This window comes from Tamandua tetradactyla, chromosome 9, assembly GCF_023851605.1.
Source record: "Tamandua tetradactyla isolate mTamTet1 chromosome 9, mTamTet1.pri, whole genome shotgun sequence".
Classification (NCBI taxonomy): domain Eukaryota; kingdom Metazoa; phylum Chordata; class Mammalia; order Pilosa; family Myrmecophagidae; genus Tamandua; species Tamandua tetradactyla.
The window spans coordinates 112,144,140-112,158,304 of NC_135335.1; the positions used below are offsets into that span (position 1 = coordinate 112,144,140).

The 14,165-nt window shown below is 39.2% G+C and overlaps 1 protein-coding gene across 4 annotated transcripts in view; it reads left to right on the forward strand.

Moving 5' to 3' along the window:
* The window catches only part of RGS7BP (regulator of G protein signaling 7 binding protein), a 128,516-nt gene that overhangs the window by 88,261 nt on the left and 26,090 nt on the right, over positions 1–14,165 (forward strand). For all 4 annotated transcript variants that reach the window (XM_077117291.1, XM_077117295.1, XM_077117293.1 and 1 more), the window contains one exon: positions 6,766–6,896. In XM_077117291.1, the coding sequence (XP_076973406.1) occupies positions 6,766–6,896 (131 nt within the window). The remainder of the gene's footprint in view (positions 1–6,765; positions 6,897–14,165) is intronic.

Sequence of the window (14,165 nt, forward strand, 5' to 3'; positions counted from 1 at the left end):
GAATTGTTTCCAAAAAGAGGAACTTGTATGTATTTGCTGAGGCAGGAATTCTGGTCTTCATCTCTGCCAGTTAACATACCCAAGCAATGACTATATGTCACGACTAAAATCTGTGAAATGCTGAGTGGTTATCTATAAGGGTCACCCCTTTTTTTCTAACTCTTATGATGTGTTTTTTTTAACCAAAGTCCATATTTGGGCTTCATAAGCAAAAAAAGACTTGTAGAATGGCAACTAGTTTTTAAAACTAGAGGCTATACCCAAGCGTAAACTCAGTGAACCCACTTTTGTTGTGCTAAGATGAATTGCAGTCAACTTCTAACAGTCCTTTACAGTTTTCACTTGTTTACCCACACATGAACTCATTTGGTCCTTGCAGCGACCATGAGATACTTGAGTCATGTGGAGTTGTTATCCCTATTTCACAGCTGAGAAAACTGATTTTCGGAGAAGTTAAAGTGGTTCTCCTAAGCTCACAATTCTAAGCAGCAAAGCCTATATTTAAATCTAAGTTTTCTGACTCCAGAACCTATTTTCCTTTTATTATTTCTTGTTGCCTTCAACTAAATATATAAACCATTACATTGGGGACAGACTATCAAAACAAACATCTTGCTGGTTTTTATTTAAAAAGCTATTAGCAGCTGCATGGACCACCAAACTCTGGCATTCTCAGCAAAAGAGCAGACGTATGCAGTGCCAAGGCATTTTGTAACTAAGATCCCCAGTGTATTAACTCCTGAACTTGACCTCACTAGTCAGAAAGCTGCTCAGTTGTTTATTTTTTTCCATTTATGCCATATAATTATTTGGGAAAAATGCAAATATTCAACCACCAAGTAAATATTTACCATTTAGATTCTACAATTAAAATTTTATTATACTTGCTTATCACATATTTGTCTATCCACCCCTTTATCCATCCCACAATCCGTATTATTTTTCTGAAATTGCAGACGTCAGTCTGCCTCCCCTCTAACAGTTCAGCATGCGGGGTGCTCCTGGGGTTCAAGGCTTGCACATGGATCTTTTTCTAACAGTAAAATTTGCACACAATGGCACACAAATCTTAAGTGTACCATACAATGAGTGTTGATGAATATATATATATATACCTGTGTACCTCAGACCTCTATCTAAGTGCATTACATTGCCTTCACCCCAGGAAGTTCCCTCATGTCTGTTCTCAGTCAATTCCCACCCCACAGCACTCACCCAGGCGAACACTGTTGTAACACTTTCCACCACTGATTAGTTTTACCTATCGTAAAACTTCCTATGAATGGAGTCATAGTGTATTTACTCTTTTGTGTAAGGCTTCTTTCACCCAAAGTAATGTTTTTTTGAGATTCATCCATGTCATTTTGTATATCAAAAGTGTGTTCCCTTTTACTGTTGAATATTATTCTGTTGTAGGAAGATACTAGTATTTTTAGCCATTCTCCTATTGATAGACACTGGGCTATTTCCAGTTTTCTGTTATTTAAATAAAGCCACTATGAAAAAGTCTTGCAGAGATCTTTTTGTGAGTATGTGTTCATTTATCTTGGGCAAATACCTAGAAATTGGACTTCAGGTCTTAGGATAGGTGTACGTTTAGTTTTAGAATAAACTGCCAGACCCTCTCTCAAGGAGTTGTGCCATTTTACACTCTCCCCAGCAGTGAATGTGAGTCCCGGTCGCTCTATATCATGCTCATATTATTTGGTGTTGTCAGCCTTTAATTTTAGCATAGTACTCTTTGAATTATAATTAGAATATCTGCAAGAGCGATAGTTGCCATTATTGAGAGGCGAGTTAGTTAATATTTGCTTTCAGGTCCACCTATTACCATAGTGGTTCAAGTTTTTTGTTTTTTTTTTTTGTAATTCACAAAATCATCATTTAGTTGCGTATTCATCATTTCTTAGAACATTTGCATCCATTCAGAAAAAGAAATAAAAAGACAACAGAAGAGGAAATGAAACGAAAACAGGAAAAAAACCCACGATTATATCTACCATATCCCTTACCCCTGGCTTTCACTGATCACCAGCAATTCAAATAAAATTTATTTGAACATTTGTTCCCCCTATTATTTACTTTTATTCCATATGTTCTACTCATCTGTTGACAAGGTAGATCAACGCAGCATCAGACACAAGGTTTTCACAATCACACAGTCACATTGTGAAAGCTCTATCATTATTCAATCATCCTCAAGAAACATGGCTACTGGAACACAGCTCTACATTTTCAGGCAGTTCCCTTCAGCCTCTCCATTACATCTTGAAGAACAAGGTGATATCTACTCAATGCATAAGAATAACCTCCAGGATAACCTCTCGACTCTGTTTGGAATCTCTCAGCCATTGACACTTTGTCTCATTTCACTCTTCCCCCTTTTGTTCGAAAAGGTTTTCTCAATCCCTTGGTGCTAAGTCTCAGCTCCTTCTAGGACTTCTGTCCCACCTAGCCAGGAAGGTCCACACCTCTGGGTGTCATGTCCCACGTAGACAGGGGGAGGGTGGTGAGATGGCTTGTTGTGTTGGTTGGAGAGAGACCTGCCCATGTTTGGGGGTTGAAAAGGAAGAAGAGAGCCCACTCCACCCTTCTTCGCAAGAATGAAGAAGGGGCTCAAATGGTCAAGGGGCTGCTTCTAAGTGGCCCTGATGCCTGTCGGCCTTAGGGTCACCCTGCCTGTCTCCAGCTGGTCAGGTGGCTTAGCAGTCCCCAGGGAGACTAGGCCAGTCCAGGCAGCCACTTCCCTCCCACCAGTGACCTGGAGCCTCCCAGCCCCAGGGAAGTTCCAGCCCTGAGCCTTTCCTCCTGCCTGGCATGTCCCTGCCCCTTGACAGGCTCACTTGCACTCCAGATCTTATACTGCCCCTTGCCCCCCAAAATAAAAGATGTAATTTGGGATGAATTTTGAAGTGCATGATGGTAGTTTGTTTTCACGCTTTTGTCAAAACCCTCTGGGGCATGTTAGCCTGCAGTGTACAGGTGTCTTCCCACCAGTATAAGGCACTGAGTTAGAGTCAAGCCAGGACTAGCTCACAATTTTGCATCCTAGTTATCGAAGTAGAGAAGTTGACAGGGATTCCTAATGCCTTTGCCCTCCTTTATGGTCATTCTTTTAATGGAATCATAAGGGAATTTCCTTAGCAGATGTGGAAATTTTAGGCACATACAGACCAAAATGTTTAATTCTTGGCTATTAGAGGAAGTTGTTCCCAATTTAATGAATTCCCCAGCAGAATATTCCTTTACAATGACAGTTTCACTTGCTGTCTAAGTAGGGCTCTTAGAGAGTGTTCTAGTTGGCTAGCTGCCAGAATGCAATATACCAGAAATGGAATGGCTTTTCAAAAGGGGAATTTAATAAGCTCATTTACAGTTCTAAGGCTGAGAAAATGTCCCAGTTAAAACAAGTCTATAGAAATGTCTAAACAAAGGCATCCAGGGAAAGATACCTTGGTTCAAGAAGGCTGATGAAGTTCAGGGTTTCTCTCTCAAGTGAGAAGGCACATGGCGAACACTGTCAGGGCTTCTCTCTCGGCTGGACAGGCACATGGCGAATATGGTGTCATCTGCCAGCTTGGTCTCCTGGCTTCCTGTTTCTTGAAGCTCCCCGGGAGGCGTTTTCCTTCTTCATCTCCAAAGGTCACTGGCTGGTGGACTCTCTGCTTCATGGTGCTGCAGCATTCTCTGCTTTCTCTGAGTCTCTGTGGTTCACGTTTTTAAAGCCATGTGATTAAATCCTGATTCTCACCCTTAAACAGCTGATTGAAAGCAAATTCACAATTGAATGTTTTGGTTCAATTTGAGCTCTAAATCACTGCTGAAATTAACTTTTAGGGTTTTTTTTTTTTTTTACTTTTAAAAACAAGGCTTTTAAATGAACAAAAATGGCCAGGTGGTTCTTACCTTATTCTCAAAAGAAAAAAATTAAAAGCCAATATTTAAAATTATCACTTCTTTGACTGAATTAAATGTCACCTCAGGGATGACACTCATGAACCTCAATTTTGATTAATTAACATGAATCATTTTAGATTAAGCATAAGTAATATTAGGGAACATCACCTTCAAGTAAAGCTGCTTCAAGTTCCTGGAGGAAGTTCTTTTATTTTAATGTAAGTGGTTCCTTTGCTCTTGTAATTTATATGTAGGAAGAAAGTTTCAAGCTTCTTAATTGCTGTTTTCTTGGCTTTTCCTCCATTTTCCATGCTGTGACTCTTTTTCATTTATTATGAAAATAACCTAGGTGGATGTTTCTCAAAAAATGCATTTCCATCCACTTCTATAAACTATAATTAGGCTTATTTGACAGTCTGTCTTTCTTTGATATGAGCTTTTCAAAATCAGAAGCAGTAATAAATCTTACAGCTCTAAAGTGGGAGAAATAAGTTGTATAAATTCTGAGGCTAATGTAACGTGGTCTAGTATTCATGAAACACTAACGTATCTTAACTTTTCCACTGCTCTCTAACTAGTTCCTTTCTCTCTCAAATTCTTCTATTTTCTAAGATATTAAATCATTGTATATGAGTGTATATATGAAATTTTTAATGCAAAAATTCATAACTCAACTTTCGCTAGGCAGATTGTGTTTCTGGTGGCACCTATTCAGTTTCAACGCATAATATTTATGAGGGGCATAATAATAATGTACAATTATAGCATATATATGGGTTACGGAGACATTAGGGAGATAGCACTCATGAAAATGTATTGAATTAGACATTTTAATCTCTGTTCTGACTTGCCTTTTTCAAAAGCATTTACTGTTTTGCTTTATCACTCCATTTCTGACTGTAAAATATTAACAAAATATACTGGCTCTTAAGATAAAAGTTAATAAGGTAGTCACTTGTTTAAATTGCATAAAATGTAATCTATATATGAAGTCTGCCTATTTTAGGAACTAAGCCACTAGGCACATATTTTGTATTTCTGAAAATAATACTTCATGGCTCGGAATGTCACTGTACTTAACTGCTGGCTAACTGCCCTACTCATCACATGTACAATACACCAGATTTTTATAGGTTTTTTGAAAAAAAAAAGGAGGGGGCATATGGGCTACCAGGACTAATGTTATGCATAGGTGGAAATAGGCAGCTGCGACTGGAATGATGAAGCAGCACAGAAAAGATCTAGTTGCCTTAAAATGTTTTCTTCTTTAGCCCACCTTTGGGCTAAGACACTGTCTTCAGATTTTTCTGTCAAAACCAGTGTATTATTAGATAGTACTCCAGGATTGCTATATATTACGTAAACCATTAATGCCCATTATCCTTTCAGGGAGCACAGGGCTGTGAGGGAATGGGACCCAGGTCAGAGATATTTTAAAAGGCTGAAGAGAATATGAAATAATGAGAGGCCATGTGTGTGTGTTGGAGGAGGAGGGGAACCGAGGTAGCAGGACGACAGCTTGAGGGTCCCGTGAGAGGAAGCTCTGAAAGGGAACCTGAGACACTCAGGAGAAAATAACATAGTATTTTAAATTTCACATAAAGCCAAATTTGCATGTAAGCTCTTTTGAGGTATTTAGTTCTGTCTGCCAAGGGAAAGTCATAGAGTGACTTGCAGACATCACTGATACTGAGGCAAAGAATTTTTTGTTTTCCTGTGTTATATAAGCCACATGGTTAGATAAACTCTTGCTCACCTACTAACTCAGTATTTGAAAATGAAAGCTAATTATCATTATGAAGTGCTGTATACATACAAATTCTTGCTATGGTTATTTCAGAATTTAGATAAAATTGAAGCCACCGGTCTTTTTCTTTCTGTTTCATTTTCCCTGATATTTTACAACTGACCCACTTTACAAAGGAGTCAAGTCCAAGTGCTGCACTATTTAATCAGCATTAATTTTAAATGAATGCTGATAGAAATAAAGATACAGCATTAGGACATTTCACGGAATTCACTTTTAGGATTTCTTCTATTTCTAATCCAGCTCTAAACTTCTCATCTTATTCTGTTTGCTTTATTCAACAATTGCTACTATAGTTGCAGTTATCAATTACTAACTTCTCTCCCCTTATTAAAAGTGATCACTCCATGTTTTATCATATTTACAGTTCTACATGTTTTATCACATCTAATAGAGAAAAGTTCAAGGACTTTAAATTTTAGAGCCTAAGTTCAATGTTTATTTAGCTTTAGATTGTTAAGTATGATTATTAGAATTTTATTACTCTTCTCTTTTATCACAAATTTTTTATTTTTTCATTAAAACCATTTGGACTTCCATAAATTAGCCATAGCAAACAATAAAGGACTATCCTTTGGATTGAGACAGAAAATATTGATAAAAATAATTCACGTCTTGGGTCTCTAATCATATTGTGCTAGAAGGCCTTAATATTAAAGAGCTATTTTATAACTGGCAATTTAATAGCTCTGTTAGTTTCTCTAAAAATATGAGTTTTTAATCTTTTCTTGCAGGCTAAGAGATCCTTCTGGTGTTGAAATATATTTTGGAAATTTGTTCCAACAGTTAAGTTGAAAATGTCTGCTATTTTCAATTGCTTAAAAGATTTATGATTTTAAGCTCTGCTGCTAAAGGGGGAAAAAATTAAGAGCTGTTAGTCAGAAGGGCACTTATGTAAGAATGATGACTCTGGTCACTGGTTCCAAAGCAGGAAGTCCTATATTTTAGATTCACGGCTTTAGGGAATATTCATTGAGCATGTTTCCCCTTGGAGCTGAGACAACTGGCTGATGAGTGAAATCTCCATCATGTTCATATCTTTTCTCTTCCTTTTGTTACAGCCCGGAAGATGGTGAGATCCATCCAGAAATCTGTCGGCTTTACATCCAGCTGCAGTGTTGCTTAGAAATGTACACCACAGAGATGCTAAAATCCATATGTCTGCTGGGGTCTCTTCAGTTTCACAGAAAAGGTATCCCTATACGTTATATCACCACGAACCCAGAGAAATGTTCAACAAAACTGATCTTTCGGAGAGTGCCTGGATTCACAGTATGTCTATCTACAAACAACTAGAGTGGACCTAAAATGTTCAGGAGATGCTTGATATATGAATTATTAAAAGAAGTCTATATCAGTACTAAGTGCATAAAAACACTGACTCATTTTGAACAGAAATTGTGGTAGAAACAGTTATCAAATTTATTATTTTGCCACCTGTAAACGTGGCTTCGGTTAGAAAGCGCGTAAGTAACACAGAAAAAATATGTAATGATCTTATTGAAATAGAAAATGCTACCCTGGAATGCCACTATTTTCCTAAATAAATCAGGTTGCCAGAAGACCGACTGCATATTGTATCCCAAAGATTTAAAATATAGGGGTAACCACAAACAATAGGGAAGCATATTATTATTAGAAAATCCCAATCAAACTGGCTTAAACCATGAAGAGCATATTGACTCAAATAACCGAAGCCTGCAGAGGTGGCAGTGGCTTCGGGCTGGTTGGGTCAGGTCTCAGACCCGCATTCTGGGTAATAGTTCTCTGTTGTCCGCTGGGTGTTGCTCTCACTTTCAAGCTGGCTTCTCCCACTTCAGCCAACTGACAGCAACTGTTCCAGGCATCACATCCGCACACCACACGCTACAGAGTGAGAATTTCTCTTCCAACTACAGAGCAAAAGTCTTGAGCTTCCTTCTGATTGGACCAGGTCAGATCAAGGACCCACTCCTGAACGGATCACTGTAACCAGAGGATGGGAATTCACTGATGAGTTAAGGAAATCAAGACCCATTTCCGGAGCTAGGGGTAGAGACAACTCCACTCAACCAGAGGCTATTACATAATGGGAGAGAGACGGTGGAATAGAATGCATGCTGGGGAGGACACTATTACCAGAGGACTCAATTCTCTGTTAATTCATTGAACAATACTTTACCACTGTAAATCACATCCTGAATGCAAAGTGTTTTTGTGCTTGAGCTCAGGAGAATGGGGGAAGGAGGGTAAATAGAAAGTTATCCATACACTTGATTTCAATTTAGAGCTGGAATAAGTCAGTGAACTCTTGAATCCTCTGAAAAAAATCTTGTAGGAATGGTAGAACTTGAGCTGGGTTGTAAAACCAGGGTTCAGGCAGGGAAGGAAAAATAATTACAGTCCCGTTGAAGAAGCAGCTTAGGTAGAAATTTTAAATCAAATTAGCATTGTAATTTGGGGATAACCAAATGACGTGATAAAGCCCTTGCCAAATCAAATCTTGTGTGCACACGTATATATGTACACAACAGGACTAAAAACAAGATTGTGGCACTTCACTCCAAAAAAAGGAGAACATTTGCTCAATACATGAATGTTACTGCTTTTTCCTTTTTCTTTCTAAAGGCAGAGCTTTCAAGGATTTCTATCTTGACTTCTGTTATTAAGATAAGCAAGTTTGGAGAGATGAGCACCTAACATTCTTTATGCCTGATCAGAAAACTGAAGACTCAGGCACATTCATGATAACCACATAAGCTGCCTTTGGCCAGATGTCTTTAATTGTCATCTAATTATTTCTTTCCTTCTCTCTCCTTCCCTTCATCTGAAGATGAAGACAGAGATGAGACAGAGACATCTGTCTCTCTTAAACTTTCTCTCTCTCTCTCTCTCTCTCTCACACACACACACTTACACACTTACACATATTTACACAAAAACACACATACAGAATAATGTATTTATCATTTTTGTCATAATTGAATAGGTTGGTTATGGGTAGTATTTTCCCCATGTCTGCGTTGGCTGCATCTAGCATGGAATCCTTCTTTCTGACGACATTTACTTAATGCCCAGTGACCTCATTCCCACTTCGTCTCTAACTCCTAAGTGTGCCACCTATTCTCCTTCTGGCAACTACTCGAAAAGAATTCCCTTACCCAGATTTCTCTCATTACGTTGGATCTTGAACAAACAAATGAAAAATCCGTCACCTCTTAAGTGATCAGCCCAGTCTCCACTGTCTCCTGCCTTCACTGACACTCTCTGCTCTGCTTCCTTCCCTGCCTCTTTTAAAAACAGCAAAAGTTAACTCGCACTCCCTGCTCTGGTGCTAAACCTTCCATGTACAGAGAACATACCTGATAGTGCCTTTGATTTCTCTCCACGGAGGATTGTCTCCACTTAGATTTCTATTTTATTCTTCTAAAACCATTATTATTTAAAGTTTAATCCTTAGGAGATCTGCTTCAAAATTAGCCAGGATGCTGGGTAAACATGCAGACTCGTGCATCTTGTCCAGGACCTACAGAGTCAGAACCTCTGGGAACACTCAGGGGGATCGTGAAACACAAGGAAGATTGGGAATTGCTGCTGTGTCCTTTGAAACAAACAAACAAATCCCCCTCCCAGAAAAGAATAAAACTTTAAAAAACCCGAGTCCTTTCATGCTCATCTTCTTTACTCCCACTCTCTTGTGATACTTGCCAAAGTACGTGCTTTTGACTTCATTTGCTGCTTTCTTCTTTCTCCCCTGAGCTGACAAAAAGCAAATACAATTATGGTAGCTGCCTCAGACGGCTGTGAGCTATGTGATGGCTCATATAGCATCAGTTTTCTCCATGAACCCTTGCCATAGACTGTTATAGATTAAACTGTGTCCTCCTCCCCCCCAAAAATGTTGAAATCCTTCTCCCCAGTACCTCCAAATGTGCCCTTATTTGGAAACAGAGTTGTTGGGAATGGAATTAGGCAAGTTAAAAAGAGGTCATACTGGAATAGGGTAGGCTCTTAACCCAACACGACTGGTGTCCTCATAAGAAGAAATGTGGTCACAATACAGAGGGGAAAATGCCATGAGAACTGAGGCAGAGAATGCCATGAATTGCCAGCAAGCCAGCACCAGAAGCCACAAGCAAGGCACAGACAAGATTCTTCCCTGTAAACTTAGAGGAAGCACTGAAGCTTGATTTTGAACTTCTGGCCTTCAGAACTGTGAGACAGTAAGTTCTTGTTATTTTAAGCCGAGAAACTAAGACATGGACCATGGGGGGGAAAGGCAGCATTCTGAAAGTACAGTCCCATACTAACAGCATCAGCATCGCCTAGAACGTGCTAGAAATGAAAACTCTTGGGCCCCATCCTAGACCTACTGAATCAGAGGCTCTTCTAATTTTTATTCTGCTTCTAGAAAAAGTGTAATGAACAATTCATTAGGACACTTCTTCAAATGAATTTATTTGTAACCTTCTGATCACCATCTGTACTCAGCAAACCAGACCTCTCTTCACTTTTTCTGGAAATGTGTATGTACCATCCACTCCTAGCAAGCCTCTTGAGTTCATGTCCAAGAACTAAGTGTCTTACGGATTCAGTTACCTCTGTCCAGGTACCAGCAGAGGTAAGGCAATTAGAAGGAGACTTCCTTATTGGGGGAAATTCTCAAAGTATGAATAAAGAAAATAGCATTATATACCAATAGAAAGCTACACTGAAGATGAAGATATGTTATAGCTGTTGGCACCAAGGAAAATATCATTAAACCAGAGAAAATAAAGCACTAGAACACATATGCATATGCAGGAAAATATATACTAGACTTCTTGTTCATTTTCTTGGAAATTTCTAGAATGCTAAATAAAATGCAAGCTCTTAGAGGAGAGATGTTTCCATCAAATAAATCTTTCTTTGTTTTCCTAGTGGTTTCAGTTTGCTAAAGCTACTGATAGGTAATATACCAGAAATGGACTGGTTTTTAAAAATGGGGACTTATTAGCTTACAAGTTACAATTCTAAGACCATGAAAATGTCCAAATTAAGGCATCAACAGGAGGATACCTTCTCTGAAGAAAGGCTGCTGGCATCTGGGACACGCTGTCACATGCGAAGGCTCATAGCCAGCATCCCCTGGTCCTTCTTTCCCAGGTTTTGCTGCTTTCAGCTTCTGGTTTAAATGGCTTCCTTTCCCAGCTTCTGAAGGTGTGTCCTTGTGTCTCAGCTTCTCTGGGGCTTCTCTGAGCTCTCTGGGTTTTTCTGTCTTTTATCCTCTCATACAGTAAAAGAATTAATGCCCATCTTAAATGGGGTGGGTCACATCCCAATTGAAATAATCTAACTAAAAGGCCCCTATAACAGGTCTGCATGCACAGAAATAGGTTAAAAGAGCATGACCTTTTCTGGGGTACATAGCCTCAAATTAACACACTAGTCCTATATTTTTAATTATCCTCCCTTTCTATTTCTTTATTCATTCCATTAATATCTCCACTATACCTAAGGGATTAACTCATAATTATTGTTTTGGACTCCTGGCTCATTTGGACTGTTTGCTAATTCATATTTCTGCCATTGGGATAACGTAGAAAATGTCAGCTTAGAATCCTCTAGCTAGTACACAGTAATATACAAAATCTGTTGCTGACTCTCAGGGCAGCCTGGGTTGAAAAGATCTGGGACACTTGACTCTCGTGACCATGTTGAGAAAGAAATAGGTCCACAGGCTACAGTACAAGGGTTAGAGGAATGAAGAGATGTAGCATGTGTCTTGCCCTTGGAACTTAGAGGTCCAGCTCCTAAAATAGACAGTGGGAAAGCCTGTGACACTGTTTTTACAGTATTGGCGTGATAGTCAAACAAATGCTTGGACTTCACGAAAACAAGAAATGGGGAAGGGATGGAAAAGAGGGCCCCTACTAATGTGACTTACTAAGGGATTTAATCAAGATTTGTGGTTGAGGAAAAATATGTATAGACTGTAAATGAGAAATAGAGTGGGAACTGAAGTATGTAGGTGATACAAAATTAAAGGCAAGGGGGTAAAGGTAGCAGGGGGGAGCACACATCAAGAAATCAGTCCCCTTTCCCCAGGATTTATTATATACCTATGAAGTCAGCTCTTAGCAAAAAAGGAACATTTATGCACTGGACAAAAGTTTGTCTACCAAGATTTAAGATGATAAACTATTTTTATAAGATAAAATGCTCTTTATCCAATCTGGAACATAAGGGATGGGCTTCTCTTGATGACCTGACCAAGTCCCTTCCTTCAAGAAGTAAAATCATCTCCAGGGTCTCAGGGGAATAGTGACTCCCATTCTAGTCTGTAACATTTGAAATCTCTGCCTAGAAGGAATTTGTTACATTTCTTTAAATGCTATGAGTAAAGTTGGTATTTTAATAATCTTTAGGTAAGCTAACTTTCTCTCTCTTTGTGTGCTGAACACTGGTCATTTCACTCTTCTTTAGAATTTCTTTCCCACCAAAGAAGGTGTGTTATTCTGTAAGCTGCTGGAGTGCAATATACCAGAACTAGAATGGCTTTTTAAAACAGGGAATTTAATAAATTACAAGTTTATAGTCCAAAGTAAGGCATCCAGGGTAAGATACCTAGATTCAAGGAAGGTTGATGGTTCAAGACACCTCTGTTGTCTGGGTAGTCATGTGGCTGGCATCTGCTGGTCCCTTGCTCCTGGGTTCCATTGCTTTCAGCCTCTGTTCTTTTGGGGGTTACTCACTTTACTTCTCCAGGGCTGGCTTTCATCTCTTGGCTTCTCTTGGCTCTCTCCAGGGTCGATTTGCTTAACATCACATGGCAATGTCTGGTGGGCTCCAGGCATCTCCAAACATCCGTGCCTCTGTTCTTCACATGTCTACATTTGTGTCAGCTCTGCTGTGAAGTTTCCGTCGACTCTGATTCTTCTGCCATTTCTGACTCTCTCCAAGATGTTTCCTCCTTTAAAGGATTCCAGTAAACTAATCAAGACCCACTTGGAATGGGTGGAGCCACATCTCCATCTAATCAAAGGATCACACTCACAATTGGGTGTGTCACATCTCCATGGAGATAATCTAATTGAAAGTTTCCAGCCTACATTATTGAATCAGGATTAAAAGAAATGGCTGCTCCCACAAGATTGGATCAGGATTAAAACATGGCTTTTCTGGAGTACATAATACTTTCAAACCGGCACAGAAGGGAAAGGGGTGGTAATGAAGTCACTAGTTTGCTCTATGGGAGAACCTTAGATCAAATTTTGGGGGGATTAGGTACTGAAATCAAATTGTTTCACAGTCATCTCTACCTTTAATTTATTTTTATGTCTATCCACCTTCCTGGCTGCCCCCAGAAGTCCAGAGAGGACTCTATAGCACATTTATTTTTACCACTGTGTTGAGAAGTCATGACATGACTTTGCTCTCTAGAGAAAAAAGGACACGCGAGTTCACTGCAGGAAAAAAGAGGATGGTTTCTTTCTGGAAAAAATAAGCCTCAAGTAATTTTAAAACTCCTGCAGTGAGCTTGAATCTAGTAGATGTAGGTTGTCCTTTTCCAATTAAGCAAATTATAATTATCCTTAGTCCTTAACAGTATCGTCGGTGGTGCCTCATGGCTGTGCAGCATCGTACTTCCGAGTTTCTGATACCTCATAAGTCTGATTGGTACAATCTACTCCAAAATCTTTTCTATAGTGCGAGATCCTGCTATTGCCAAAGACATGAAGGATGATAGTACGAAAATGATTTTCTTTTTCTGGCCAACAAAATTAAAGTAAATTATGGTGCTAGGAGGTAAAATCCACATTTAATAAAGGCCGTTGGGTTATATTAGTGAGAGAATGGCTCTGAAAAACCGTTTGTTTTAAGAAAGATGACAGGTGGGAACAATTTTAGTTATTTGTAGTTTCATATTCTAACAGTTTAAGTTGTCGACTGGAGCATTACTTGATAAGGTCTAATTTGGGAGGTTATAATGAAAAATAGTTACTCTCCTTCTGAGTGAGTTAGGTAGGAAATCTTTCCTCATTATACAATGTCTGATTCATGTAGACTACTAACGCCTGTTTCCTGCCACCAGATGAAATGAGATTGCAGGTTTCATTCATTTCAGTAGCATAAAGTCGAGCCGGGTTTCTGAGGATATTGGATGATCCTGCTATTTCAGCCCCAGGTTTTCTCTCTCATACTTTCTCTCCACCATGCCATCAGTTTTTGGCAATATTCCCATTTGACTGGAGCTGAGATGGTAAACACTCAGTTCAGCTCTCCCTTCACATACGAACTTACTCCATCTCTGTTCTCTTTGCATCTAGCCGTGTCAGATGCTCTGCCTCTCCCGTCCTCTGAAGGCATTCCACCCTCCTCACCCTGGGAAAGATGCTCTTGCCCTGACATCTTTAACATCACCTTGGTAAATTCAAAGATAAACATGCACAGATAAGATGCAATCCGAAAGGAGAGAAGATAGAGAAGTACAGAGTCAAAG